Source organism: Primulina eburnea, chromosome 11 (assembly GCF_022965805.1).
Source record: "Primulina eburnea isolate SZY01 chromosome 11, ASM2296580v1, whole genome shotgun sequence".
Classification (NCBI taxonomy): domain Eukaryota; kingdom Viridiplantae; phylum Streptophyta; class Magnoliopsida; order Lamiales; family Gesneriaceae; genus Primulina; species Primulina eburnea.
The window spans coordinates 38,871,568-38,895,840 of NC_133111.1; the positions used below are offsets into that span (position 1 = coordinate 38,871,568).

The following is a 24,273-nucleotide window of genomic DNA, read 5'->3' on the forward strand; positions in this document are numbered from 1 at the left end:
CGGGGAGCATGTCCCGGGACTTGGGAATGGTCGAGGTGCGGAGCCCCGAGCCAGGTTTGAGAACCCTGGGCTTATAAATAACCAAGGTGCGGAGCCTTGGGCCGGGGAGCATGTCCCGCGACTTGGGAATGGTCGAGGTGCGGAGCCCCGAGCCAGGTTTGAGAACCCTGGGCTTATAAATAACCAATGTGCGGAGCCTTGGGGGTAGCATGTCCCGGGACTTGGGAATGGTCGAGGTGCGGAGCCCCGAGCCAGGTTTGAGAACCCTGGGCTTATAAATAACCAAGGTGCGGAGCCTTGGGCCGGGGAGCATGTCTCGGAACTTGGGAATGGTCGAGGTGCGGAGCCTCGAGCCAGGTTACGGAGCCCTGGACTCACAAGAATGTACTGGGGCCTCGTATCTCCCGTACTTACAAGAAGGTATCGAGGTCCTCATACCTCCCGGACTTTAAATAAGAGTGTCGGGGCCTCATGTCTCTCGGATTTTAGATAGGTGCCGGGGCCTCATACCTCCCGGACTTAAAAGATTTTGCTTCTCGTGACTAATATAGTTGTATGCTATTGAGTGCATAGCAAATGCTCTTCCAAACCAATCCGGGATAGTTGATGAGCTTTGAGCCCATATAAAATCCACATATAAGATCTGAATGCCGAGCTGGTCGGACTTGTATGTTTGTCAAGCGGAGTTGGGCTTACTGAGATGCCGAGCAAGGTCAGACTTACTTTTGAATGGAAACCATATCTACGCCTTGAGCTCAAGTCCCCACAGACGGCGCCAATGATATGATCTCGTTGAAATGGGTGAGCCGAGTAAGGAGCTCCAACGGATCTGCTATCAATAATGTTGTTCAGGAAAATGAGCATAGTAGATGAACATGTGAGCTATAGCTTCCAATGTGACCTGCAGACAAGGAGATGAACTCGTGAATGGGCGCCGGAGGGGTGTCCGACGTGGCCACTCCGATGCTTAAGTCAGCAGGTGAAAATGATAACCAGTGTATACCTACTACTTATAGCCTTTGATGTTGATTTCCTGTCAAGCCACTCTACTTTTCCATCGTGTTACATCAATAGGATTCTGTCAGGCACATTTCTCGAGACAATATCTTATCTTCTGAACCACTCGAGTGTGACACTGTTGTCGAGGTGCCTGAGTAGAATGCCTCTCGGGAGATTTATACAAGAGCCCGGGCGTCTGGTTGCTCGGGGAGTAGAGCATGGGCTTTCACCTGCCTGGCTCTAGAAGAATCCATCTGGAGACTCACTCGGATTTGGGAATCCATTTGATGTTCCGGGTCATCCATGACCCGGGCTCTTACGAGGGTATCAATTATTATTATTATTATTATTATTATTATTATTATTATTATTATTATTATTATTATTATTATTATTATTATTATTATTATTATTATATACTAGTTATTTTTTCTATAGTATATATATAGTGATAAAAATGTTAAGTTAGCATTAGACAGTAACTAGTTTAAATGGAAAGACACCTTTTTAAGAAGTGTCTGGTTCGATTTTTTAGGCTATGCTAGAAGTGTTTGGTTCGATTATTTGATGGTTTCATTTCCATTTTCAAGTTTGTTTTTAAATTTTTTATTTATTTGTGATTGTGATTGTGATTGTGATTGTGATTGTGATTGTTGGGCTTAGTGATTAATAAGTCTAACCTTCGTTGTTTTTCAATTAGACCAATTTCAATATCTATTATTGAACTCAAGTTGAACATTTGTTATGATAACTCAATTTTATCTTTATGATATGTCGATGTTTAACGTGAACATCTCCTATAAAATTAAAAATTAAATTTTTTTACTCGTTTTTCGTATAAAAAGATTTTAAAAATTAGTTAAAAGATAATTTCTGCACTTTACATTAAATTTAAAAATAAGGTATACAACGACAAAAAAGAGAATGAAAAAAACAAACTCAGGTTTTTATTAAGTTAAAATTAATTTCGCTAGTAGTGACCTATCTTCTTGACCTCTGAAATATTTTAAAATCATATTGCTATATAACAACGTTTTTCTTATATGTATATATTTCTTAATTTGTTTCTTTTTATATTTATCACACTCAATTAGAAAAGTCTTTGGAAAGTAACATACGCATTACAAGTCTGAAGAGCAAATCGGCCAGCCCCTTTGGAAATCGGTAGCTCCAAAACGCCGCACATTATCGTCACTTAATATGCGGTCTCCTCAAACCTTAAATTCTAGTATCCGCCACTAGGCCCCCAAGGGCATAGGCCGCGTGGTAAGGACCTGGAATGAAGAACTGTTACTCCATGTTGGTGAGGGATCGAGTCTCGGCTCCTTCTCTATATGGAGAATTTCTCCAGCCAACCTCTCTTCTGAGTACCTAAACTGGTGCATAACCCTGATTTACCTTCCCTTCACGCCGGAGCTTAGGACGGCTCTATATGGAGCCCTCGGGGGTGGGGTTCACCCTTTTTTTTAGTATCCGCCACTGGCAATGGTTTCAACTTTCAATATAATGCTTTGACCTTTCATTTCGAGAAGAATTTTTGACTTGTTTTACAAATGATTAATGGGTCTATTTAGTTCCATGAAAAGGGCCAAAAACAAGTACGAAGTTGTAATTTTATTGTAAAAATATAAATAAATAAATACTTAATGAATATGTAAAAGAAAACAATCATGTTACGTTCTCACATTATCCTTAAAATTTCAAAATTGTAATAATTGAAAGAAAAACTCAGTTTCATTGTTGGCTGTAGGATGCTGGACAATCTGGTAAGCGCTAGCTTGGGAAAATTCAATGTTAATTAGTGCTGACACCAATATCAATGTATTGAATTTTTATTTTTTATTTTAAAAAGACAATATAGCGATGGCAACAGCGACGAGTCATTTCCGTGTCCAATCTCAGATTTTACTTGTAACTTATTAATATTCTCTAAATTCTGAATTATTTTTGCTTTCGGAATTTTTTTTTTTTCTTTCTTTTGTAGAAGTGATTTTAAATTATTATTATTATTATTATTATTATTTTATGTGCAATAGAGAGAAACTTGACAAACTTTCGGAAAAAAATCTCGATGTGATTGACATAATTAGAAACAAACCCTAAAAAAAGTAATTACGTAAAATGTACCTTTTTTTTTTAAAAAAAATAATAAGTTTATTCCATGTCGCGTTTGTAGCGGAGAAAAAGAATATCAGACTATTGGATTAAAAATTAATAAGTATTCTAATGAAATCTGTAACCTATTATGTCATGCATATATTCATATCATAATACAATTATAATTAAAGATAAAAATTGGTGTGAGACGATCTCACAGGTCGTCTTTTGTAAGACAGATATCTTATTTGGATCATCCTATGAAAAATTATTACTTTTTATGCTAAGAGTATTATTTTTTATTGTGAATATCGGTAGAGTTTGACTCGCCTCACAGATAAAGATTCATGAGACCGTCTCATAAGAAACTTATTCATAATTAAAATAAGTGTTCACGATCTCTTGTTATGGTTACAAAATGACTATTATAAAAAATCCACATAATTATTATATAATATAAATTTGGAAAATGCCAAAATTATATCCTACTTAAATAATCATTTTAACAAAGACAAAAACTTGTGAGAGACGGTCTCACGAGTTGTATTTTGTGAGACAGATATCTTATTTAGGTCGTCCATAAAAAAATATTACTTTTTATGCTAAGAATATTACTTTTTATTGTGAATATCGATAGGATTGATCCGTCTCACAGATAAAGATTCGTGAGATCATATCACAAGAGACCTACTCTTTAAGTAATTCTTTTTGTACTTAATAAAACACTTTTCTAAACATGATGTATTCATTAAACTTTTATAAACTTGAATGAAGTTAAACAAATATTTTTTATTTGGGTAAAGGTTGAACAAGTCGTTATATTCAAGTTGTGGATCATGCACATAAAAAAAAGAAAGAAAGGAAGATTAAAAGACATGAACTTTCCTTAAAAAGAACAAATGCTTTCATAGGATTACAACAAAGTTCAGGTAAACGACAAACATGTGAATCTTCCCATGCAACTCATGCACACTAACTTTTTCTTTTATTAATTAATTTTTTTTTAAAAATCATAATTTCTAATATTTATATATCACAATAAGCTGTAACTTTATATATATTGGAATGAGTGTGTAGGATTATTAATATATGTAAGAAAGCATTTCAAGTGAAGCAGTAGTAGTGCAGCAGACAGTGAATGTGAAGATGAATGCAATTGAATTTAATAGGGATTTATAATATTCACATGGTGTATTTAAGATAAGAGCCAAAAGACATGATGGACTACTTGGAAGTTGGACCATCCCACACATTCAATTGCATGTCAGCAAATTAAAAGGATTTTTATTTGAATTCAAGATTTTTAGTTGAACAGAAGTGATAATAATTAGCTTTTGTTTTAGTTTAAAAAAACTTGAAATAATCAAATGCAAACGGTTAGTTGTCTCACGTTAGTTGGATAAAATCTCTGAGAGTTGTATATATAGACTTGAACGATCATATCCCGTACCAACACATAACATTGTATATAAGTGAGTTTTTGTCCATGGGGTTTGACCATGGATACATAGAAATTTCATGCAAATGTGTGAAGTTTTTATGCTTTTATTATTATTGTACGAGAGAAGAAATTATGAGGTGCATAAGGTGTGAAAGATTAGTACCATAGAACGCGAAATGTGATGGTCAGTCCAGCTCTGAGAAACAATAGCAGCTGGAAGATGGGAGATTGTGAAAATGATGGTGGGTGGGGAAACTTAAAATTATTATTATTTATCCATTTTCTCACTGAATTTATCTAATTTGAATTCCCTTTCTAATAGACATTTAAATTAAAAGTATTGTTCAATTTGGTCATTTTATTTAAAAAACTTTGAATAAGTTATCAGTATTGCATTTTTTTCCCTTTTACATGTATATGAATACACACGGTTGCGGATATATCAAAATTTATTAAGGGTATCAAAATCCGATACGACCCATCAACCCGACACGGTTTAACGAGAAAAAAATAAGGTTTGGGTTTGGAGTTTTCGGGTTCGCGTCAGATCGGGTTGGACCCGATAGCTGACCCGGAAAAAATGATCGGGTTGAGTTGGGTTGGTTGACCCGAAAATTTAATTTTTTTAAAAAATATATAATTAATAAATATTACTTATATTTTTTATATATTTAATGTCTGAAAAAATATTTATTGTATATTTATTTTATATATTTTCATTATTTAATATTTATTTTGAATATTTTTTTATTTTTTAAAATTGTTTATTTGATTTAGTAAATATACTTTATTTTTATACGATTAGACTTTTAAAGGCAAAAACTTGTGTGAGACGGTCTCACGGGTCGTATTTTGTGATACGTATATCTTATTCGAGTCTTCCATGAAAAGAGTGAGTCTCATGTGAGACCGTCTCACGGATCCTAATCTGTGAGACGGGTCAACCTTACTCATATTCACAATAAATAGTAATACTCTTAGCATAAAAAGTAATACTTTTTCATGGGTGATTCAAATAAGAGATCTGTATCACAAATACGACCTGTGAGACCGTCTCATACAAGTTTTTGCCCCATGAAAAAATATTACTTTTTATGTTAAGATTATTACTTTTTATTGTGAATATCGGTAGGGTTGACCCGTTTCACAGATAAAGATTCGTGAGACCGTCTTATAAGAGACCTACTAACTTTCATATATATATATATATATATATATATATATATATATATATATATATATGAGGGAGATTTTTTTATTATGTGTTTAAATTAAAATATTATTGTTTTTTTTAATATTATTGCTATTTTTTGAATTTTATTTAGTTTTCTCTAAAAAATTCAAATTCGGGTTATACGAGTTGATCGGGTTGATTCGAGTTCAGGTTCGGATTGAGAGTTTTCGGGTTGGCTCGAGTTATGTTCGGGTTGAACAATTTTTGAATAGTACTGTTTCTCAACCCGACCCAATCCACTCGAATCGACCCCCCTAAAATTTATGTCAACTTTGCTAATAAAAAGTGCCATGAGCTATAGTCATAGGTAGCGTCTTCATATATCCAAGTGAAAATTGAAATATATCAAAATTTATGTCAATTTTGCTAATAAAAAGTGCCATGAGCTATATAGTCATAGGTAGCGTCTTCATATATCCAAGTGCAAAATTGAAATATATCAAAATTTATGTCAATTTTGCTAATAAAAAGTGCCATGAGCTATATAGTCATAGGTAGCGTCTTCATATATCCAAGTGCAAAATTGAAATATATCAAAATTTATGTCAATTTTGCTAATAAAAAGTACCATGAGCTATAGTCATATGTAGCATCTTCATATATCCAAGTGAAAATTGAAATAAATTTCGAATAATTTTATTTGTGGAGAAGACCCTTAAATTTGCTCATCTGCTGCCAGCCCATATCCTTCCCCCCAACTCACCTACACACTCCAAGGCCACATTAAATCCATGCATGTGGACACGCATAGTCACAAAAAGATGGCTTCTACCAAATGCAATTTTGATCTTCCAAAATGTTATTATTTGTGACCGTCAATCTGTTGGCAAGAAGATCACATTAATTATTTATCTATTCTAGTCTATAAAAACGTCTTATATTGTCTTCTCTATGATCCAATTTTCCGCAAGAAATAAATGAAAACGGTACAAATTAAAAGTTGCAACAAAATTTGGTTCAAATCCCATTTTCTTTCTAGAAAAATAAAGTCGGTCTGATTTATAAACTGAAAAGGCCATCAGTTAGTTTCATTGGTTTTTTTTTTTCAAAAAAATTGTCAAAATCCCATCAATAAGTGACATGTGAACTTGAAAAATGTAAGTAAGAATGGAATTTAAAATTCAAATAAAGTGATTGGGGGGTGATTAGACTGCGAATCATGACGCATACAAAGATTTTTACGTAAAATAAATTGTGGGAAATGGAAATTTGCTTCTCAAGATGCAGTTTATTAGCTAAAATAGTACAAAATGCAAGGACATTGAAGGTGACACAAATAATGGCTTGACCTTCATCAAATTTAACTCCTCCTTACCTAAACACAGACTTTGTCTGGTTTTATGTTTATTTGGTTGATAAATTTAAAAAAAAAACACAGCTCGAATCTTAACCATCAATCATCAATGTATATTATGTGTTTATAAATAACACTGGTGTGGAAAATTAATGTTTCAATCTGAAAGTGTCATCCAAATTAAACAGCATTATTCATTTCCAAAGCTTATATTTCTACATAATATATAGTTTTGCTCCTCTTCCTCCAAAGCAACTGGGGGAGTTTCCAATATACTTACGCTTGAGAAACACCTCTGGGAGACAGAGAGGAATTAAGGTTTCTGCAGCTACTCAGACATGGCTGCACCCCTTTCCGCTTGGCCATGGGAAATCTTGGGTAAATATAAGGTACTTTAGCAACAAGAAGACAACTTTTGTTTGCCAATTTTTTCTTTTTATAGATTTTAGACGAAACCCATGTGAAATTTTCTGATTTCTTGAAACATATTCGGGGATTTAGTTTTTGGTGTTTTGTTTGTTTTTTGGCAGTATGTCTTGTATGGGCTGTTTGCTGGGAAAATCATGTATTCAAGATATCAAGAGGAGTCCCTGAAAGATTGTTGGTTCCTTCATATCTTCCTTTTATGCGCGCTTAGAGTTTTAATGTACCAAGGGTGGACATGTTACTGCAACATGCTATTTTTTACTCGGAATCGGTTGATTGTGAAGAAAGGGGCTGATTTTAAGCAGATTGATAAAGAATGGCATTGGTAATTTCTTGTTTGGATTCTTAATATTCTCTTTTTTTGTTTCTCACGTGCAATGGAATATATTCCCCAAGAAACAGATCATTCATGTACGCAGAGCCTCTTCTAAAAGAGGCTGATTAAGAAACCCCTATAAAGTTCTTCTGCAGCAAATCCTTTTTTTTTTTTTTGGCAAAAAAAGAAGATAAAAGTAATCATCTTTGGAGGGCTGAATCCAAACCTTAAAATTGTTCTGGTTTTCAGTGTTAAATTTTGAATATCATATATATGTGAAAATTTCTTTATATTTCTTTTATGGATGATTATTTTGTTTTTATTTGTTAACATAATAAAGTACAGCTCACAGTAACATATTTTTTTAAAAATATAGTATGAAAATTGTTATATTTTTTGGGTAATCACTATGATCACATAATTATTATTATGATTATTTTTTTTAACAATATTGTGTTTGCTTTTTTAAAGAATTTCTTGGTTGAACAGGGATAATTTTATCTTACTTCAAGCTATGGTGGCTACTTTGGTTATGTACATGTTTCCAATTTTTGAAACAATGCCTGTATGGAACAAGAGAGGCATCACTTCAGCCATTGCACTTCACATAGCCATTTCAGAGCCTCTTTATTATTCCGTGCACAAATGGTTCCACGGAGATTATCTTTTTAATAGTTACCATTCTCTCCATCATTCATCTCCTGTGCCACAAGCCTATACAGGTTAGACCGATTAAATTATGCAGCTTTATACCTCAAACTTTGATACTTGATGGACTAATTTTTTTTGGATCAGTCGATGAATAAGAGCCAGTTTGTGACTCGTTTCATGTTCGATCTTTCTTGCAGCTGGACATGGCACTTTTTTGGAACAACTTTTATTGACTATCTTGATCGGGATACCAGTAATGGGTTCGTTCTTGATCGGTTGTGGATCTTTAAGCTTGATCTATGGTTACATCTTGATCTTCGATTTGCTGAGATGTTTGGGTCACTCAAATGTGGAAATCATTCCCCATCAGATTTTTGAGGCCATCCCTTTTCTCAAATACGTCGTCTATACGCCTACGTAAGGGTTAAGTCATTTGCTTAACTTTGGTGAATCGTGTATGATATATGCCAACATGAATTTAAGGTCCATTTGCAGTTGTAATTCTGTTTGTATTTCCTTTTCACCGCAGGTACCACAGCCTGCATCACGCAGAGATGGACACCAATTATTGCCTTTTCATGCCCCTTTTTGATGCATTAGGAAATACTTTGAACAAAAAATCATGGGAGACGCACAAGAGAAACCGTGTAGAGTCAGGTCGGCTAATCCAACATCATATATGACTAGCAGTTCTCTGTTATTTTGTCAAATGTAGGATATTGTAGTCCCCTAAACTGTGCTTGTTGTGTAATTAGTAATGTAGAAAAAGGTCGAACAAAAAAAGTATTTAATCAGGAAACATGACAAGCGAGAAACTCAACTCCATGTTTTTGAAAATGCAGGAAAAAATGTGAGAATCCCTGATTTCGTGTTTCTAGCCCATGTAGTAGACATGTCATCGGCTATGCACCCTCCCTTTTGCAACAGAAATATTGCAGCTCTGCCTTACTACACCAGAATCTACTTGATGCCCTTCTTGCCATTATCGTTTTTGGCTATGCTAATCATGTGGGCTAAGTCCAAGACGTTCTTGTACTCATTCTACGAGCTTAGGGATCGGTTGCACCAATCGTGGATTGTTCCAAGATTTGGTTTTCAGGTTTGTAAATGAGACTTGATTTAAAACCAATCTTGGCAAGGTAGGAAATATTAAAGAATCTCTGATTTTTTTTTTCTAATTTTGATTTTGCAGTACTTCTTGCCATTTGCTGCACAAGGCATCAATCAGCAGATTGAAGAGGCTATACTGAGGGCTAACAGATTGGGTGTTAAAGTTATTAGTCTCGCTGCTTTAAATAAGGTGTGCATGTGGAGAAATGCTCCGATTTCATGAATTGTTTGTCGTTTTTATTATGTTTAGTTTCTAAATTTAAATCTCTGTGCAGAATGAGGCTCTCAATGGAGGTGGAAGACTATTTGTTGACAAGCATCCCGACCTTAAGGTTCGAGTTGTCCACGGGAATACTTTAACAGCTGCAGTGATACTAAATGAGATCCCTGAGGATGTGACTGAGGTGTTTTTGACTGGAGCAACTTCAAAACTCGGAAGGGCTATTGCCCTTTATCTTTGCAGAAAAGGAGTTCGAGTTCTTGTGCGTAGATATGAAAACTCTGTGAATTTCGATTGTGTAGTATGCTCCTTTTTTTTTTTAACAAGACATATAATGAATGTATGATTATGCAGATGCTAACTCAATCAACCGAAAGATTTCGAAAAATTCAGAAAGAAGCACAAGCTGATCATCAGAAGTATCTAGTCCAAGTGACCAAGTACCAAGCAGCACAACATTGCAAGGTACTAGTTTTTCCACACCTTCAGAACAGATATACAAGAACTTGTTGTAAGCTTGATAAGTGTGTTGGTTTATGACAGACATGGATAGTTGGAAAGTGGATCACAGCAAGAGAGCAAAGGTTTGCCCCATCTGGAACTCATTTCCATCAATTTGTTGTCCCACCCGTGCTTCAGTTCAGAAGAGACTGCACTTATGGTGATCTTGCTGCTATGAAATTACCCGAAGACGTCGAAGGACTAGGATCTTGCGAGGTAAGTCGATACATAAACCACCCCTAATCAAATTCCATTGTTCAGACCCGTGCAAATAATCATACTAGGTAAAGTAGTTGTTTCACACCATTCAACTCCAGCACCAATTGTCTCAAAATTTGTCAATTTGGCTGCAGTATACGATGGGACGAGGGGTCGTCCACGCCTGCCACGCTGGCGGAGTTGTGCATTCGCTGGAAGGATGGACTCACCACGAAGTTGGGGCGTTGGAGGTGGACATGATAGATGTAGTATGGAAAGCAGCATTGAAGCATGGCTTGAAGCCAGTGTCCAATATAATTATTTAATTTTAATATGGTGAACATCCACTCACGAGCCTCCTATGTGAGCACCGACTAAGATGACGAAGTCCGCCTATTAAATATGCAAGACACCATTTCATCGGTACTCATATAGGTCTCGTGGCAGATGCTCTCTGTATCAAAACTATATATTTATATATCCTTTTATTATCATGAGTAGACGATAACTCATTTTTACTGCAATGAAGCAATACTAAAGATTTGATTGCCACGAATTCAATCAAGTAGGAGATTTCAAGAAACTGCATAATACATAATATATTTCTACGTTAATTTTTCTGAAAATGTCCATAACCGAGTAATTGTTTTTTAACATCTGATAAATAAAAAATTTAAGATTAGACAAAAATTTTGCTCGTATAAAAGTAGTACACATTAATGTTTCCATCGAAATTTAATTTGATACTTCAATTATTTAATCCACCGACTAAGCTTCATCAGATTTGTTCATATACTTTTTAATTTTCAAAATGATAAGACTCATTCTACCAATATTAGAATTGAAAAATGAGACAAAAATTTGTGTGAAGGTTGATACGTCTCATGTATAAAGATTCGTGATATCGTCTCACAAAAGACCTACCCTTAAAATAATGATAAGTTTTTTTTTTTAAAACTTTAAAATTAAACTAACTATATAGAATAATAACTTTTTGATTAATTAATTCCTTTCTGATTAAAATAATTATTATTTCGCTTAAAATCTTTTGAGTGGATCTCATGTGTAATCCTACCCATATTCACAATAAAAAGTAATACTTTTAGCATAAAAAGTAATACTTTTCATGGATGACCCAATAAGAGATCATCTCACAAATACGACCCGTGAGACCGTCTCACACAAGTTTTTGTCAAATCTTTGACATGAGACCGTCTCACGATCTTAACCTGTGAGACGGGTCGACCCTACTCATATTCACAATAAAATTTAATACTTTTAGCATAAAAGTAATACTTTTTCATAGATGACCCAAATAAGAGATCTGTCTCATAAATATACCAACAAAACTTCATATGTTCTATTATAATTCAAGTTACTATTTTATAGTATTTAATAATTTAATGGTTAAATTAACATTAAAAAGTTTATTTTACATAAGAATATCATTTTCCTAAGCCCTTATTCAAGACCCAAAATTTAATTAATTGTTTTTTAAATAAAAAAATAAACTAATTAAAAATCGTGCACAATCGAATCTGCTTTGAACGCTTAGCAACAACCGTTGCATCGATCGTTCCAAAGTCAATCGAGTGGACACGGGAGATGGCTATCCTAATACCATTACATCACAGCTCCTACGCGTACCCCTCCACCGCCGCCGCCGATGTTTTCTTTCCCGCCTCCGTTCACCTCCCCAACGTCTCTCGCACGTCTCCTCGTTATTGTCAACTATCGGACCACCAAACACCCCTGGTATCACCTCTGCCGCGGTCGAGGATTTCAAGAACTGACAAGTCGTTGCTGAATGTGTCGGAAAGCTGCTCTGAGGTGGAACTCTGGGCCGCAGCTAATCTGCGCGTGCGCACTTTCTATGAATTCAATGAACAGACCTTCGGCATCGAAGTGAGTGTCATCTCAAAACCTTATCCTCTGTCTCTCATTTGTTTTCAGCTGCTTCCCGTCGTAGTGATTTATGTCCTGCTGTTGCCATTCATGCTCCTGTAAGAAAGACTGCAATGTTAAGTAATTACGAGCAGGGTTGAAATTCACGTTAGAGCCCGAAATTTATTGAGCAAATTGCACCTTTGAAAATGAATTGTTTGAATCTAAAGTATGATGCGAACTTGGTTTGAGTAATATGGATTGTTTTAATACGAAGTTCGATTAAAACTTGGTTTGAGTTGAACTTGAAACAGATTTCGAATTCAAGTTCCATTTCGGACTTGATTTCAAGCTATTGCACGCCGGACAATATGTTTATGTGTAATTTGAGTATGTAAAAGCTTAAGTGTTGGCTTGATTCATCGGCGGCTAGATGTAAGAAACCAATTCATTCACATTTTATTTTATTTAACTCTGATGCTATTTTCTTCTTGTCAAGTTCTATTAGGATCATAAAAAGTACTTGGCTGATCTTGAATTCGAAGCTTTAAAAGAACGTGTTGCAGGAAAAAAGACGGGCTTTAGAAAAGTTTCCTGTATCAATGCTACACTGCCAATATCTCTAGTTTCAAACATTTCCCATGATTTGTGCACTTCTTGCAAAGTAAGCTCTCCACACTGCCATGATCTTTATCGTTTTATGTGAATGATGTTAGTTTGTACAATTTTGCAGTTTTGCAAAGTAAGCTGTCCCAACGAGAATGTTCTTTTATCATTTATGGGCATGATGCTGATTAGTACGATTGGGGGAATCTGGATGGTCATGTTTATTTTTTTTAAGTATTGTTATATTGATTTCTAAGATATTGTGTCGTGTCAGTTGGGAATTATGACTAATAGACTTTAAGGTGATACATGGCCACAAGAAGCAAAAATTATATCGGCTGCTTATAGATTTTTTTCCTATGTTCTGGGTAACTTAAGTTCATGGCGATATCTCTAAGTTGCTTTTTGCTAAAATCTTACCCTCTTCTGTTTGTTGCTTCTGATATACAGAGATATTGTTCTTGTTAGTTGTGATTTAGTGTTGATGCGTTTGATTCTAGAAATTGAGTTAATCCATTTTGATATTTAAAATTGGATTCCTTTGAATATTATTTTTTTATTTTTATTTGTAGCATATATTACCCAATAACTTAGATTCATCCATATATTTCATTTAGCTATCGTGTGTAAGCTTTGTAGTTTTTGGCAGTAACATGATGTTGGAACTGAAATTATGCATTACCTGTGATACTGTCTTGAAGCTCACGTGAAAAACTAATCATATAAATTTTATATGGCCAACAATGGTAAACAAGCTATTTAATTCATGAACTGAGTGCTAGCTACGAGGCCTGAACCAAACTCCCGAAAATGAAAGAAGAAATGCTGAAAGATAACAGTAAAAGAGATCATAATAATATGTTAAATTTTCTTTTATCGATTTTTCTGTGTTATGCATGATTCCTAGTGACATGATATAAACTGTGTTCTCTCAATTCCTTGCAGTTTTCGCTTAACGAAGAAGACCGAGTTGTCGTAGGAACTCTAGATCTGAATCAGTGTGTCAGCCTCCCTCATGAATTAGTCGGGATGAAGCCTAAGGTGTATATTCTAGCACCAAACTATGTACAAAATCATGTATTATTTTGTATGCAGTAATACAGTAGTTATTAAGAGTAAATTCTGGGTATTGAATGTTTTTGTGTCTTTAAAACCGTTGTGTTTTTTTACTAGTGTAAGGAGTTGTTATGAATTACTGCTGGATGCTTTTTTCTCATTCACGAATGTATCATCCTCAAATTTTTCAATGGGTTATTCAATTTTTTCAGGCTTTGATAAGTAGATGAATATTTTCCTATTTAATGACTTGACATCAATTTGGATTCGAATTCAACAGACGATTGGAGCTGATTTTGCCAGGGCGTACCTGAGCAATGTTTGTGTGGCCAATGAATTCCAGAGAAATGGTTTCGGGTATGAGCTCATGGCAATGGCTAAGAATGTTGCTGAAGCCTGGGGTAAAATAGCTCAAATTATCTATCTAATCCTTGCCCTTAGCTGGCTTCGCCCGAACAACGTTTTTCTTAAATTTTAGTCTCCTTTTCAACTAAGTTTGAGTTTTGGTCGCCATCATTTTCTTTTATTTTAATCAGGGATAAGTGATTTGTATGTTCATGTGGCTGTGGATAATGAGGCAGCAAAAAATCTTTACATGAAAAGTGGTTTCTCATTTGAGAGTGATGAACCGGCATGGCAAGCCCGGTTTTTGGACCGGCCCCGAAGGCTTCTTCTATGGACCGCTCTTCCCGTTGCTTACGAATTGTAACCCTACCATATCTTTTTTATTTACACGCGCGCGCGCACACACTTTTTTTTTTGGTGTAGTATGAGTGAAAATCAAATTCTTGCATCAGTTCATCTATCTACATCTGTATATGTTGTTTAATCCCATTAAGAAAGATCAATTCAAATGATGTAATATATGTGGACAAGTCGTGCATTAAATTTGAGATATAGAATTAAGTATTTTTTGTGGGCGCAATCTTACTGTATTACATTGGTTTCAATGTGATTCTATTTTTTTTAAAATCTCAACAAAATGTAGAAATTATTAGTAATGAGGTACATAAATGATTTAAAAAATAATAAGGTAATGAGTAGGTCTCTTGTGAGACGGTCTCACGAATCTTTATCTGTGAGACAGGTCAACCTTATCGATATTCATAATAAAAATAATACTATTAGCATAAAAAGTAATATTTTTTTATATATGACTCAAATAAGAAATTTGTTTCATAAAATACAACTCGTGAGATTGTCTCATACGAGTTTTTGTCTAATGAAATAAAGAAGTTCACTCTATGTCATGAGACAATATATATTAACAAGAAGCTTTGATCAAAGTTGGACAAATCATGCATTAAATTTGAGACAAAAAACCAAGATAAAGAACCAAGATTTTTTATAATGCAAAGTTGCAAGTTTGACAGTCCACCTTCACATCAAGTTCGAAATATACTCTTTAAACCCAAAAGTGATTCATTTGGAATTAAAACTAGGAAATTGAAATTATTATCATGTAGTTGCCAATTATCTGAGTTATATTTTTTAACATTTGTGACAATATTATATTATATATATAAAAGTTAATTTTTTTCCAAATATTTGTTTAATTTGGATAAAACCAAAATAATCGATTTTAATTGGATTTGGTTTATTTAAAATTAAATCAAATGTAGCGGTCATTCTAGGTTAACTGAAATTAGAAATATTTTTATTGTCAAATTTAAAATTTATAACATTATTTTTAATTTTATTTCATATGGTTTATTATTATTGTTTATATCGATATTTTTAGGTTTTTTTTAATAATAAAAATATTTATTACAATTATAAATAAAAAATATACAAGTGCCCTTGAAAAATTAAAAGAGGCTCCTAATAAAAATGATTATTTTTGTATTTAACTTTTTTTTCCCCAAAAAAACCCTCCTACTTGCGAACCGGAAATTTGCCACTCCACCGGCAGCCCCAATCTCCGGCAACTCGCGGCGTTCGGATCCAGCGAGAGAAAGCTATGGAATCTATGAGTAGAAGGAAATACCGAGCAATTAAAGCACCCATTGATGAAGATATCAGCAAGAAACTCGTCCCAAATCAATATTCTTTGCCACTGAACAAGATATTTACGCTTTGTTTGGTTCTGCGGATAATTAACTCATTGCTTGTGCAGACATATTTCAATCCAGATGAACACTGGCAATCTCTTGAAGTTTCTCATCGAATCGCTTTTGGGTCTGCCAAGTTTTCTACTTTGTTGACTTGTGGACCATCTATATCTTATAATTTGTTTTCGCATTTCTATTCAGATATGGTCATTTGACGTGGGAATGGAGAAAGGGTTTAAGGAGTTACTTGCATCCGCTTCTCTTTGCTGCTATTTATAAAATTCTTGCATTTCTTCGACTTGATTCACCTTGGTTCATGGTAAATTCTGCTTTTTTTTATTGTTATTGCTCATAGAGTCAGTTTCTTGGCTTTATTGTGATATTAATCTTGTTATATTGTCGTCTGTATCTTAATCGACAAGAAATGTCATGTTGCAAAGGTTATCTCTGCGATTTCTTCAGTCTGTTAGTATAATAATATACCCATTTTTCTGGAAAATTCACAGTCAGAAATATTGGAACCTTTTGCAGACAAGGACTCCTCGATTGCTGCAGTCCATATTCGCAGCTTTTGGTGATCTATACTCGTACAAATTATCCAAGATGTTGTTTGGGGACAGTGTTGCAAGTTGGGCAGTATCCTCATGTGGGATCGATGCTCATCTTTTTTCCTTTTGTTTTTGTTTTCCCACTTTATTTTAAATGTCTTGTGATTTACCTATTGATGGCTTTCATACGGTTTCATGTTGCTTACTTTGGTTTGTTGATTCGCTTAATGGACTGTGATGAAGTACTTAACATATGCCACAGCTCTTCGCACAATTGACGAACTGGTTCATGTTTTTTTGCATCACTCGTACGTTATCTAATTGTTTAGAGTCGGTTCTCATGCTTGTGAGTTTGTACTACTGGCCTTGTATTAGAGTATCTCCCAATGCACTTTCATCTAGTTCAAGAAAGTTTGCACTGGCCATTGGCAGCACTAGCATGTGCCATTCGGCCAACAAGTGCTATCATATGGATTTATGTTGGTACTTTGGAGTTGTTGTTGGCTCGTGATAAGCTAAAATTTGTCCTTCTCGATGTCATTCCAATTGGGTGAGTAGTTCAAGTTTTGACTTTTAGTTTACTTTCATCTCTCTATTTTTATTTTTCTTACCTGAGTCATGATGGACATTTCGGGTGAACTCTATTGAAGAATACCTCTCGTTGTCCTTACTTCAATATGAGTTCACTAACAATATTTTTTGGATTCACTACTTCTATTTATTGGTTTCAAACTTATTTTTTCACTTTTATTCCGGTCCATGACCATGCAAATTACCTGCTTATGCAAGATAGGCCACAGCTCTTTGCACAGCCGACCAACTGGTTCATGTCTGTTCTGCGTAACTTGTACTTCATCTAAATGTTTTGAGTTGGTTCTCACGCTTGTAAATTTGTGCCACTTGCCCCGCATTATAGTATCTCCAAGTATCTCCAATTCCAGTTGCCTCTGGTTCAATAAAGTTGGCAGCACTAGCGTGCCACTATATTTTAACTTTTTATACAGGTCCATGACCATGCAAAGTACCTGTTTATGCTTCCATCCGTTTCAGGTGTTTATTTTTCTTATCTTAGTCATAATGGACATTTTGTGTTAGCTCTATTGTATACTACCTGTCATTTACTTTATTCCGATATGAGCTAACTAATAATATATTTTGGATCCACAACATTTACCATGCAAAGTACCTTCTTATGTTCCACTTCATAATTTATTTATGAACTAACTAGAGATGCTTGCTTTATGTTCCAAATTTTTGTCCCAGGGGACTGGTGCTCGGTCTCACTACATTATTGGATCGTTTAATGTATGGCTCATGGGTGATTGTACCTCTTAACTTTGTAAAGTTCAATTTCCTTTCTTCTGGTGGAGACTATTATGGAACTCATCCATGGCACTGGTACTTTTCTCAAGGATTTACTGTCATGGTATTTACGTATCTTCCATTTTCCTTGGCTGGTTTTATCATGTCTAAACAGTGGAAGCTTTGTGGACTGGTTGCATGGGTTTTAGGAACATATAGTCTCCTTGGTCACAAAGAATTCAGGTACTGTTTAATTTGTTGTTCTATTTGTAAGATTGAGTGCCTATAGCTGTACCGAAAGTCATCCTTGACAGTTAACAGTGCATTTTAGATCATTTTAAACCGTACAATAGCTCAAATACCACCTGTAGAAGAAATTGTTGTTCCCCAATACTTTTATATAGTGCGCTAAATTCATTTTTCAAACATTAATGCTTCTCATTATTGCCAGAATCCAAATATCAGGTTTGTTCTTCCTGTGCTTCCTTTAGCACTGATGTTCTCTGGGTACTCATTAGCAAAGTTAAGCCCGTCTGAACTGTCAAAGAGGAAACTGAGAGAGACCTCAAGCTCGTATGTTAAGCGCCTTACCAAGCTGCAAATGGCGGTCTTTTTATTGCTCCTTACTAATATCCCAATGGCATTATATATGAGTATGGTTCACCAGGTACACAATTTCAATTCTTGAACTAATCAATATTTCAACCGAAATATGTTTTATTTTTTATCAGAAAACTGTTGGTTTTCTGATACACATGGTTACTATGTATTTGTATTGTGATTTTTTACAAATTCACCCATCAGATTTGACTCGTCTGCTACTTTACAGAGAGGAACCGAGGATGTAATGAACTATCTCTCAAAGGAGGCTAGTGAGAACAAAGTGAAAAATATACTCTTCTTGACACCATGCCATGCTACACCATACTACTCAACACTGCATCACGATCTTCCCATGCGCTTCTTGGATTGCACACCAAGGTGGAAATATCGAATTTCCTGGTATACTTTATTGAAGATTTCAGATCTTCCTTTCGAGATATTACTTCATTTTTGTTTTAACTGTTTGTTCAAACAGCGAAGAGAAAGGAATCTTGGATGAGTCTGATCAATTTTTACTGCATCCACTTGGTTTTGCAACCGAGTTGGTCAGGAACTGGTCGTTACCTAGCCACATTGTAGTGTTTGATGCACAAGAAAAGCTATTAAAGGAATTCTTTTTGGCGCGTGGTTTCCGCGAGGTATACATAATTATACGACCACATTTTATTTAATCTATGATATGTTGTAATGTGGTAGATGGCAATATAACAAGGAATTGTTTTTCCACGGACAGGTAAGGCGATTCTTTCATGCACACTTCAAGGTGGATCGAGAATTACAGTCATCCGTTGTTGTTTATGCGCTCCAAGGCTACTAACTTTTCATTTATGAACATTGTTCCTTAAATTAGGCATTACACTATTCTTGAAATACTAATTCCCGTGATCTTTGTTTGAGGTAGAGGATGTATTTGATTTCCTGGGGTTCCTTGAATTGGATTCAAGTCATATAAAAATATATGCAATGAAAAAATACAAAACACATATGATACTCACTAAAAAAATACGGTTCAACTCCGATGGACGAGATTAGACCGAATTCAAACTTCAAATCTGCTCTGGTCTGAAATCACAAAGGAGACCGTTAGAAAGGGGCCGAGAGGGTGTCCCCGCGTAGCCTTTCCGACGCTCATGTCAAATATTGAGAATAGAATAAGAGAACAACTCTGCAAAAAATCAATATAGTGAATGAATAATTAGACTCTCAAATATAATATTTATAGGAGATTATCTGTCATAATGGAACACCTACATTGGTTAGGAAAGTTCGGTTTGAGCCTGATCTTGATGAGCTTATTAATGAGGTATCATCATATATAACACGTTAAATCATATATATACTTACAAGTCTCAACTAAATTTATTAGGACTCGTCTCTATTCCATTACATCATAGATTAAATTTAATGTTATAACACTGATTTAAATAGTTGTTTGACAGAGTTATCAAGATTTCAAAGAGTTAGTTCGGAAAAATTATGGACTTAATCTAATACAATACATGGTCTCAAAAATCAAACGCATGCACATGGGAGAGGTGACCTTCTTAATCGCCATTTAAATATTAATATGACATAGGGATCGGTCAAGAACTGCTGCACAGGGCAGGTTGTGATGGATCCCTTGGGATACATAATCGTCATTGTTTCAAACTTTAATTCAAATTATAGTATATCATAAAAATGTTTGGATAAATTTTATTTTATTGACTAAAAGAACAATGTACATGATTAAATTTAATTCGATTGAAAAAATAGTTTGTTAATAAAATTGATTAAAATGCTCAAATAATGCAAAACATATTTAAATTTGATTTTTTGTATTATAATTAGACTATAATGATAATTCAATTTATGTTGTCAGTTTATAAATGTCATTTATATACACAATCATGTAATTTCCTTTTTCTTTTTGGGTGTGTCCGTTCATTCTCATGCAAATATATAATTAACAAGTTCGTTTTTTATTTTATATATTTATTTATTTGCAAAATTATTAAAAAATCCAAGAAAAAAGGAAAAGACCGTCCTTGGCTAATGCTCGTAAATGTAATGGAATCCAACAATTTTTTCCTTATATTTATTATTATTTTGGTAAGAAAAAAATGTCATACAAAGAATTAATTATCCTACCTTATCTTACAAATAAAAGTAAATAATACATCATCCTTTCCAGCAAGATTTACCTGGCGAGGTCAATTGCTATCGTAGTAAATGAGGATGATATAACTAGTTGTATTATTTGTGTATATATATATATATATATATATATATATATATATATATATATATATATATATATATATATATAATATATATATATTTGTGTGTATATGTTATGCTTACTAATCTAGTAGGGATTGCATGAATTTTGGGAGACTTGGAGTTACTTGAGCAGTGTGCTTTTGTTGTATTTGTCTCAAATTCAAAGAAACAAAAAATGTGATGTTTTCTTGTGCTTTTGGGTCTCCGTTTTCACATGAATTGGGGTTTACCTGTACCTTTGACTTCCAGTTTTATGATTTGTTGTCTTTTTTCCACTTGCATTTGCATGGGAATTAAATATTTTAAAATTTCAAAGAAACAAAAGGGAATAGAATAGAAGCACTGAAATAAGAATGTGATCAGATGCAAAAACAAATTATTTAGAAACCCCATGTGTACAATTATTAATTAAGATACAGTACTGGAAGTGGGCTGTTTGGGTTCACAAGGAAAATTCAATTTTTAACTACTCAAGCAGCATTATAATAATGCTGCTTGGCTGTGGTGATGAATTTATTAATGCAAATTCAAATATCACCTTCTGTGCATCACATTTACTTCCTCCTCCTGCCAGCTCTCCCCTCCTCTGGAATTTGACCTTTCAGGTTTCTTCTTTAAGCTAAAAATTCACTCTGAAAAGAAATCCTTTAGCCCTTGTCACAAACTTCTTTATTCAAAAACTTGCTGAAAACATTTATCCATTTAGCCAATGTTTTCCCACGTCTACTCATTTATGATGTTTGAATAAAGATCCAATCTTGGTATTTGTTTCAAGCTTTTTCAAGAAAATATGAATATGGTTCTTGAAATCAAAGAGCAAAAGCCATATTTTCTCTTCCAATCACCCCCACCCCCTATCCCCGCTTCACAATATTCCGGTTCTGGGTTCAATCTGAATAATAAGGTAAGCCCTAGTGTACTTCTGATCATAATAATCATCGCTATTATTTTCTTCATATCCGGACTACTTCACCTTCTTGTTAGATTCTTGTTAAGACCTCCAAACAGGGATCCGGACGAAATGGAGAACGTGACAGCCCTTCAGGGCCAGTTGCATCAACTTTTTCACTTGCATGATTCTGGGGTTGACCAGTCTTTTATTGATACCCTCCCCGTTTTCAACTACAAAGCCATTATAGGAGTGAAGGATCCTTTTGATTGTGCGGTGTGTTTGTGTGAATTTGAGGGTGAAGATAAGCTCAGGCTACTGCCTAAATGCAGCCATGCTTTTCACATGGATTGTATTGATACTTGGCTTTTGTCTCACTCCACTTGCCCCCTTTGTAGAGCAACTTTACTTCCTGATTTTAATACTGGTAACACAAACTGTTGCCCTATAGTTCTTCTTCTTGAATCTGGCGGTGAAAGTTCGAGGGATATTGTTTCTGATAGAGACGTTGCGAGAGTGAATTCCCCGTTGAGTCCTCCTCGTGATGATGAATGTGGAGATGATTTTAAGCTGCATCATGCAGATATACCGCAGGATTCTTGCGAGATTCACGAGGGAAAAAAAGTAATTATGGGTAGTGGGGAAAAAGTTGTTTCAGTTAAGCTTGGGAAGTTTAAGAATCTTGATGATGGAAGTCATGAAGATGGTTCTAGCAGTGTTGGTGAAACTAATGCTGATGCAAGACGGTGCTTTTCAATGGGGTCATTTGCTTATGTAATGGATGAGAATTTATCTTTGCAAGTTCCTATAAGAAACACTCCCATGAAGAAACAAATTAGCAAGAAGCCTAGTATGCCTTTGACACCGGGGCACAGGCAAGCTATGTCCGAATGTGGATTTGATTCGAGGGTCGAATTTAACGGCTTCGAGGCCTTTCGGATTCTTGAAATACAAGGTGATGAAAAGGGTACAAGTGGTAATAGTCATTGCAATGGTAACAAGTCCATTGGTAGGAGCAAGAGGGAAAGTTTGTCTGTCTCCGAAATTTTGCTCCGGGATAGGAAAGATAGGCCCAATGGAGTTTCAATGGAGTCGTCAAGACGGGCGGTCTCATTCCGGTTCCCCTTGCATCAGAATCCGGTGGGTGCCAATGAGATTAAGCCCAAGAACGGTAGTGGATGCGGGAGGACTATTTCGGAGATCGGCATAAGTAGGTGGCGAAATGGAGGTGAAGATGAACAACAAAGTTGCAACAGTTTGGATTCAGAAACAAATGCGCCATCTTATGCTAGGAGGACTCTGCTTTGGCTTATGGGAAGGCAAAATAAAGTGGTTCACTCAACTTTTTCTTCTAATGTTTAGAGGGGTTTTTTTTAAAAAAAAAAAAAAAATTGGTGTGTGTTTCTTTGGCAGTTCATTGGTAGAGAAATTGGAAAATAAAATGAGATCAAAATTTGTAATTTTTCTTGGTTTATTCTTTGCATAAAATGTTAGGAGTTATTGTGTATAAGTATTTTGAATCTTGATATATTTGCTATGGATTTATCAAGATTTGATTTTTCTTTTCTTCTTACTTTTTCTTGCATGACATTAATATCTATCGAAAGATTGCCCCATCTTACTACACGAGTCATTTTCAATGTTATAAAGTGTATCCTCTTATTTTTTCTTTATTGATAAGATTTTGTTAAATATTTGATTAAGAGTTTTGTCTTGTTAGAAATTTATAAAGATCGACTCTATATTTAATTTGATATGCTTAAAAATGTTTATTTCTTTATAAACTCTGTCTTAGAGTTATTTGTAGGTATAAAAAACATCCCTATAAATATGAGGATCATATGCTATACAAATGAACAGAGAGGTAAAGATAATTAAGTCTTAGATGCCATTGTTTGAAGAATACAATTATTTACAACTGTTCTACAGTGGCTGTTAGAGACATCTGAAAACAACACTTGTTAATGTGTTGATTGAAAATCTCGTTTTTTATCTCTAGTTTTTTGCACATAGTTTTTACATTATTTGGTTATTTTATTGTTGTTTTGGAATGCAATTTGATTCTTTTAACTTACGAGGAAAGATAATTTTTTTTAAAAAAATAAAGTCACCATTTTTTGTTTTGTAAAATCAACAAATTTTTTTAGTGGTTATTTTGCTATAGACATGAGTTATTTTTATTTAATTTATTTATTTGTAACAACATCTTAGACAACCTCAATATCTAATACACAATATTTTTATTATTCACGTTAAATAAAAGAATATGTCTTTTATAAGACGTCTCACAAATCTTAATCTATGAGACTGGTCAATCTTACCGATATTCGCAATAAAAAGTAATAATCTTAGCATTTTCATATATGACCCAAATAAGAGATCTGTCTCACAAAATACGACTCGTAAGACCGTCTCACACAAGTTTTTATCTTAACAAAAAAAAAAACCCTTCACAAAACTGTTATTTTGAGTTAATATTCCACTGATTCACAAATGCAGATTCAAAAAAGTCCAAAATACTACAATTTCATCCGAAGGTGGATTGACAAACCACAAGATAAGCCCAACTATTTTAGATATATCAA

General features: G+C 34.4%; 4 protein-coding genes across 4 annotated transcripts; all 4 read left to right on the plus strand.

Annotated features, from left to right (window-relative positions):
* The first annotated feature begins 7,197 nt into the window (after nucleotides 1-7,197).
* LOC140805890 (very-long-chain aldehyde decarbonylase CER3-like) lies at nucleotides 7,198-11,039 on the plus strand. The gene is made up of 11 exons (XM_073162250.1): nucleotides 7,198-7,454; nucleotides 7,596-7,816; nucleotides 8,297-8,529; nucleotides 8,656-8,875; nucleotides 8,988-9,115; nucleotides 9,301-9,557; nucleotides 9,651-9,758; nucleotides 9,844-10,050; nucleotides 10,143-10,253; nucleotides 10,332-10,505; nucleotides 10,643-11,039. Exons 1-11 carry the CDS (start codon nucleotides 7,404-7,406, stop codon nucleotides 10,811-10,813), a joined length of 1,881 nt encoding a protein of 626 aa, XP_073018351.1. The 5' UTR covers nucleotides 7,198-7,403; the 3' UTR covers nucleotides 10,814-11,039.
* Nucleotides 11,040-12,017: 978 nt separating this feature from the next.
* LOC140805891 (GCN5-related N-acetyltransferase 7, chloroplastic) lies at nucleotides 12,018-14,877 on the plus strand. Its single transcript, XM_073162251.1, has 5 exons — nucleotides 12,018-12,392; nucleotides 12,880-13,035; nucleotides 13,923-14,018; nucleotides 14,314-14,434; nucleotides 14,570-14,877. Exons 1-5 carry the CDS (start codon nucleotides 12,093-12,095, stop codon nucleotides 14,740-14,742), a joined length of 846 nt encoding a protein of 281 aa, XP_073018352.1. The 5' UTR covers nucleotides 12,018-12,092; the 3' UTR covers nucleotides 14,743-14,877.
* A 1,002-nt stretch (nucleotides 14,878-15,879) lies between these two features.
* On the plus strand, nucleotides 15,880-19,514 carry LOC140805892 (mannosyltransferase APTG1-like). Its single transcript, XM_073162252.1, is given in 10 exon segments — nucleotides 15,880-16,211; nucleotides 16,286-16,403; nucleotides 16,616-16,720; nucleotides 16,895-17,059; nucleotides 17,061-17,182; nucleotides 17,896-18,177; nucleotides 18,400-18,601; nucleotides 18,764-18,915; nucleotides 19,013-19,175; nucleotides 19,271-19,514. Coding segments are annotated over 10 exon segments (1,611 nt in total). The 5' UTR covers nucleotides 15,880-15,993; the 3' UTR covers nucleotides 19,355-19,514.
* A 1,825-nt stretch (nucleotides 19,515-21,339) lies between these two features.
* Nucleotides 21,340-23,247, plus strand: LOC140805893 (RING-H2 finger protein ATL13-like). The gene has a single exon (XM_073162253.1). The coding sequence runs from the start codon at nucleotides 21,590-21,592 to the stop codon at nucleotides 23,048-23,050; it is 1,461 nt and encodes a 486-aa protein (XP_073018354.1). The 5' UTR covers nucleotides 21,340-21,589; the 3' UTR covers nucleotides 23,051-23,247.
* Nucleotides 23,248-24,273: the final 1,026 nt, after the last annotated feature.

Excerpts from the sequence above, each read along its gene's own strand:
- LOC140805890 (XM_073162250.1), top strand. The coding sequence starts at position 7,404 with ATGGCTGCACCCCTTTCCGCTTGGCCATGGGAAATCTTGGGTAAATAT. Across the intron at positions 9,759-9,843 it reads GTCTCGCTGCTTTAAATAAG|AATGAGGCTCTCAATGGAGG; the intron begins GTGTGCATGTGG and ends ATCTCTGTGCAG. Across the intron at positions 10,051-10,142 it reads GAAAAGGAGTTCGAGTTCTT|ATGCTAACTCAATCAACCGA; the intron begins GTGCGTAGATAT and ends ATGATTATGCAG.
- LOC140805891 (XM_073162251.1), top strand. The coding sequence starts at position 12,093 with ATGGCTATCCTAATACCATTACATCACAGCTCCTACGCGTACCCCTCC. Across the intron at positions 12,393-12,879 it reads AACAGACCTTCGGCATCGAA|GATCATAAAAAGTACTTGGC; the intron begins GTGAGTGTCATC and ends AAGTTCTATTAG. Across the intron at positions 14,435-14,569 it reads GAATGTTGCTGAAGCCTGGG|GGATAAGTGATTTGTATGTT; the intron begins GTAAAATAGCTC and ends TATTTTAATCAG.
- LOC140805893 (XM_073162253.1), top strand. The coding sequence starts at position 21,590 with ATGAATATGGTTCTTGAAATCAAAGAGCAAAAGCCATATTTTCTCTTC.